Raw genomic sequence first — 6,000 nt, 5'->3', positions numbered from 1 at the left:
AGATATTGCATACTTGTTCTGCCGATATTATATATTGTAAATGATCCTTGTTGCAATGACTTTAGTTCATACTGGCATTTTTGTAACTTCAGACAAAGCACAACAAAAGTGGGTCGTCAATCCATCAACAGTCTCTCAAAAATATGCCAGAATTATTTGATGTGTTGAACTAATTGCCTCCTTAAGCCCTACCTATAGGAATGAAATGATGAATTGTGGACAGGTTCTCTTCTAGACATTTAAAGTTCCCCTTCCTGAGCTCTTCCGACAGCATTAAGAAGCAAGCGGTATGTCACAACTCGTTTCACACATTTTTAATATATTTTAAACACAAAAGTAACTATACAAAACTAAATTAAATAAATCGCTTTATAAAAGTTTCTGAACTGAAGAACAAATTATACAATGAAAGGACATTTTACAAGTAAATGAGAACCCAAGAACCAACAAAATAAAAATCACTAGCACATATTCTTAGACCCGCAAATGTAATGATAATTTATCTCTTACAACGGTATAGTGGCTGTAAAACTACAAACCCGACAACAAAATCTCAATGTGAGAAAATAGAGCGTGGAATGGCTTTGAAATTAAAGTAAAAAAATCCACATATATAACAAATTTGTAGCACAATGTATTGTATATTTTAGTAACTCTCCAAACTCGGGAAGTGTGAGACTGCACTGTAAATAAATGAAGTTACGTCAAAAACAGCACAATTTGTAGTAAATCTAATTCATGCCTACAGTCCCATTCACTTGTATGCAAGATATCCTGTGTTTGGTTAAGGCAGAGGGTATCAGCGTACACTGTGTCCCTCTGTATGACAGATTGTTTGTGGTATGCCCCTATTCTCACCCCCACTGGCTCATTTGCTTAGGTGATCCCTCAAGGTCTGCCTATTAGTGCAGTGTGTGGAACACTAGAGAAATAGCACGAGGTCCCACAAAGCACATTTTCACAAGAGATCCTTCCAAAAATATAAATCTGAATCTGGCCAAAAGCAACATTTGGTCGAAGAATTTACAGGGATCCATAAACATAATGTGAACTTGGGGCGCTCGTGCTACTCCCACTATGCACTTTCACCCTTGCGTAGTTGGGTGAGTGACTGGTTCCACTGCTAGCCCACTTTTGAAAGACAAAGAGCTGGACTCGCACCCAGCTGTACAGTAATAATTGGTTGTCCAAGTCAACAGAGAGAAGATACAATGGTCCACTGCAGACAGCAGACTGTTAAAGGGCTCCTACGACTGACTTAAAAAATATCTGGAAAAGTGTTTTTACGCGTGAAACATTTCTAAAATACATTAGGTGAGACTGCATGTTGAGCAGAAATGTACACTGGGATCAAGGTGGATCTGTGTGCGTCAAACATGCAATTACAGGTACCCAAGTTAACCACACGTGTATACTGCATGCCGCTGCATCAGATCCCTTTATTCCCTCACTGAATAAAATATTGTGCACAATATAGCCTCAGCATGCTCATATCTCAACACTTTCCACCAAGACTATAAAGATCAGCTGACTCAAAAATGTGTTCAGATGTCCACTGGAGAAACACTTGTAAAGGATGTTCTTTCATTTGAACCGCTCTGCACATTAGCATAGTGTATAGTTGTGCATGTCCAGCTGATACTTGGGCATCTGCAATTACTTAGTGACGATTTGACAAATGCTTTTCTCATAAGAGGTATGACTGGTATGTTGTTGGATCACTCACTGTTTATTTTTTTTATTCTTGGAAAATTAAATGTCTAGGCTACAGCAGTTTACTGTTCACATGCTCTCACCTGCACCATTGTCGCTTATGGGTTATACGTTATTGAAGAACCAAGACTGATTTTCAAAATGTCACTGAAATAGCCTAGCACAAGTGAATTTGCTTATTAGACAGCTCATCTTTTTAACCTAAGACAATAGCTGTGCTTTTGCAAAAGTCCCTTTTAGCTACATCGACAAACCCCTTACATAAAGGTGAGCATTGAGCAACCAGTGTGGATTTTGTTGTTCTTCATTTAATATATTACCTGCAAACTAAAGTCCTATTTATTATTTACTTTATATAGCACAACTCATCTCAGATTGGTTTCAATGTGTTGTACAAGTAAATCAACATTGGAGAGCAGATGGCCCTCCTTACAGAAGAAACTAAAGAAACACTAAGCAATTAGATATCCTGAAAGTGCAGAGGATGTTTTCTATGCCTTAGCCAGACCTACCTTATTCTAAGCCTCTGCATGTATTAACATTTGTCTATGATCAAGGTACCACTACAAAAGAAGAACAGTTTCATAACATGTTTTTTCAGATGCAGGGGTTATACTGATGTTCTACCGCCACAGCAGTAAAGCTTTTTCATAAGAACAAGTACTGATGGAGGTTTTGGTCTTGTATAGATAAAGCTGTTGGTCATGGTGGAGTGGGTTTGATCTAAGTTTGAGAGATGAAGTCTTAAGTGGCCTGGCCTTTTAGAGGTAACTGGGTGCGCGTAGAAGGCAGAGTATGCTGAGTTAGTGTGATTGACTTAGAAGGATGTACGTTGTTACAACGCATGCATTTACTATGCATGCCTTTACAACGCAGGTTTTTCAACGCAAGTCGTTATACCGACTTGCGTTGGGGGGTGCTGGATAGTGAATAGTTTAATTTACTATTCCAACTCCAGTCCCCGTGGATAGTAGGGAAGGTGTTGGATAGTAAATTAAACTATTACCTAGCCTAGAGCGCCCCCCAGCGCAATTCGTTGTAATGACTTGCGTTGAAAAACCTGCATTGTAAAGGCACTGTGTGGTAAAAGTTGCGTCGTAAAGGATGTTTCCCGACTTAGAAGCAGTGCACTAGTGTATTTAGTGAAAACTCAAGCTATAAGATGAGGTCTTCTCATGATCACAAATTTGACCAAAGAAAGATTGAGGGGTTTATGTTGGCGTTTGTTCAGATACTAATAACAGTTTACTAATAAACAGTTCCCAACAAGAGTAGTGATGCTGAATGCACTTTTTGTGTTTTTCCTACAAAATCAACGTTTTTACAGTGTCATAATAGATCAACTAGTGCTGGACATGCAGGTCTCTCTGATCCACTGTACACCAATGCCAATATTCTCCAATAAAGGATGCTTTCCATGCAATGCGTTTGGTGTGGTCAGGGTACCAAACTACAGGAGATGTCGCAAAGGGTCTTTTCAAAGTCTTGACACTTTCTTGGTCAAGTAGGATACTGAGTGATTTTTACTGAAATGTTCTACCCTACACATGTATCAATTTTCACACCGTGACTTAGATTCCAGTGTTGGAGACATTTCATTTCATTATACAACTTCTGATCTTTAATCTCTAATGATAATTCTGTCATGGATGCTCAAAATATCACTGCTTCGCCAACTCTGTTTCCATTTACCCCTAGTGTATCATACATCTTTCTTATACTGATAATAAACTTCTCAAGGTAGTCAATTCACAACCACCAGTCACTATGAATAAGAAATAGCTAATGGCAACTTTTAGGCCACCTTCCTTCAATGTTGTAAATGCCTCTTTTTCATACTGGTCGGTCTTCCAGATAGTTAAGTCGAACGTCTGCTTTCTACCTCACTATTGCTGATTCAACAATTCCTCTCACCTTCCTGTGATGAGGTGACACGTGTTATACATCACAATTAAATGAATATGTTTAAACAATCACGTGTGGTGTGTCTTATAAAAGGGTATAACTATTTACTGAATTTAGCTGCCCATGGCCATGAAGTGTAGGACAGTTTTGTGTGGCAACCAAAAACCTTATACACTATCCCTTCATGTTCCTCTTTTCATTCTGTCCTATTTTTTCCCAGTGAGGCACAGATGTGGAGAAGGCAGGCTAAGAATCTCAAAACAGAAGTTGTATTGGTGTCCAGCATCCAACAGATCAGGTCTTTTCACCTCAAATATTGAATTCAATGCCCCAAAAAAGACAGTGATCTCAGTTAATCAGTGATCTATCCCCTAGTGGAGGAAATATACACTAATCTTAATGAACCTTTTATGAGGTATCTCCCAGATGGTTTAATTAATGATCCAGAGAAAACATTTAATCTCCAGAGAGTGTTGTCTACAAGCAATGCTTCTATCCCACATCAGGCATGGTGACAATCTGAAATGGAAGCAAATTAAAAGCTGTGCATCGGTGGGAACCGTAGGGGCAGCGGAAGGCATTGTACATTGTATGATATGATCACATGTTTACATCAGCAAAAAAGTCACAGGACGTTTCTTGGGACGAAGATGAAGGAAATTGGTTGTGATGAAAGTCAATCTATCCTGTGATGGTGCCTTGCAGCAGTTCTTGTGTTATTAGCTTACAAAATAACATAACTTTTCTCTAGTTGCAGTTACTTGGAGTATAACACATTGTATCTACCACAATATCACGCCTTCTCTGATAGTGTAATGTTTTGACATAGGAGTTTTCACTACTATTTAATTTAAATTAAAAACATGGACAAAATGGGGTGAGACAATTACAATTCATCAAAAAGATCTCCCACCCCTATGGATGACGTTCAAGGGAGGTGCAAACCAGAATTTTTAGTCACAAATGGATTTAATATTTATATTTTATCACAAAGGTTCCATATCCAGAGCATGGGATGAGTGGCCATCCAGCTCTTTCCCAGTCTCATCATTTTCTTGATCTCATCTGCCTTATCCAATTGTCTTCAGGTGACAAACTAGTCATGTAGAAATTCCAGCACATAATGGTCCTCGCCAGGTTTCTTGTCCCAAATTTGAATTTTGCCAAGGCTTCCTTGAGTTGCATGCCAAAAACAGGGCCAAAGAAAGAATACAGAGTTGCTCTTCACAGATGAAAGACTTTATAGATAATCTTGAGGGAAACTTGACTGTTACCCTTCTTCTCCTTGTTTGTGTTCAACGCAGGAGCTTGCAATGACATCAACCAAGCATGGGAGGACATCAAGCAAGTTCTTCATGCTGGAGACAACTTACAAGCTTGTACCGTGTTGCGTAAATATTATGCACAGCAGCTTCATACTTCTCTCCCTTTGCTGCCTAACCAACCAGCATCCTATACAGAACAGGCCCTTCCTGTTGGTGAAGATTGCTTATTGGAAGAAATTCTGCTGTCTAAAATCCAGTTCTAAACAATGGAGTCATTGGATGAGATTATCATCTTTTCACACTACCTTACCCTCCCTGGCAAAGTCCTGTTTCTTTCGACAACCCCACTGACATTCTTTCCCGGACACCATTTTCAGTATAAGAGAAAGTCCCAATGTCAACAGTGTTGGATCCTTCACCCATTTGGTGCACATCCATTTTGGTGCTACAAAGGTGGTTTAGAACCCAGCTCTCACAGGTCCTATTGGGTCCACAAGTTTGTGAGCAGTAAAGCTGTTTGGTATGTACTAATAATACACAGCCTCAGGCAGAATGCAGCAGTCTTTGTCCAAGTTAGTGAAGAGTATTGTTATACTTGAAGGTGCATCCCCTGAGCCTGAAGGTTCTGTACACTGGCGAGAATCTTCTTCTGGTGGCCAGCCAGTGTGATGCCTATTTTGCTGAGCTCACTGAAAAGCAAAAAAAAGAAATGGTCATTATGTGGCCCACATTTTCTTCTGAATTAGCTAATTGGATGCTGATCCATGTTATTTTAAATGTGATTTCATGATGTTGGTTATTTTAAATGGGATTTCATGTTGTTGGTATTGTAATAAAATGATCATGAAGTTTTGTACTAGAATGATTATCTTCATGGAATAATTTTAAGAAGTTTTGTAATAATACATTTTAAAATCATTTTGATATACAATTAGGTTTTGTGAAAATACTTGGGCGACTTGGAGGGCAACATTGAGAGTGGTGTTGAATAGTATGGATTTGGAGTATGCTGAATGAAAGTGAGAAATTATTGACATTTAATGGTTTATGTCTCCCAGAGGACCCCATTTGATAATAGTTCTTGTCTGAACCCTAGTCCTTTGGGTAACCAAGGGTT

General features: G+C 38.9%; 1 protein-coding gene across 2 annotated transcripts in view; it reads right to left on the bottom strand.

Annotated features, from left to right (window-relative positions):
- Window positions 1-2,828: 2,828 nt before the first annotated feature.
- The window catches only part of LOC144791256 (ephrin type-A receptor 3-like), a 508,479-nt gene continuing 505,307 nt past the window's right edge, over window positions 2,829-6,000 (bottom strand). For both annotated transcript variants that reach the window (XM_078665908.1, XM_078665909.1), the window contains exon 17: window positions 2,829-5,572. In XM_078665908.1, the coding sequence (XP_078522034.1) occupies window positions 5,473-5,572 (100 nt within the window). In that variant the 3' untranslated portion in view covers window positions 2,829-5,472. The remainder of the gene's footprint in view (window positions 5,573-6,000) is intronic.

The sequence above is a fragment of the Lissotriton helveticus genome, chromosome 11 (genome assembly GCF_964261635.1).
Source record: "Lissotriton helveticus chromosome 11, aLisHel1.1, whole genome shotgun sequence".
In the NCBI taxonomy this organism is placed as follows: domain Eukaryota; kingdom Metazoa; phylum Chordata; class Amphibia; order Caudata; family Salamandridae; genus Lissotriton; species Lissotriton helveticus.
Note: the sequence above shows the minus strand (reverse complement) of the source record. Positions and strands in the feature narration are given on the sequence as shown.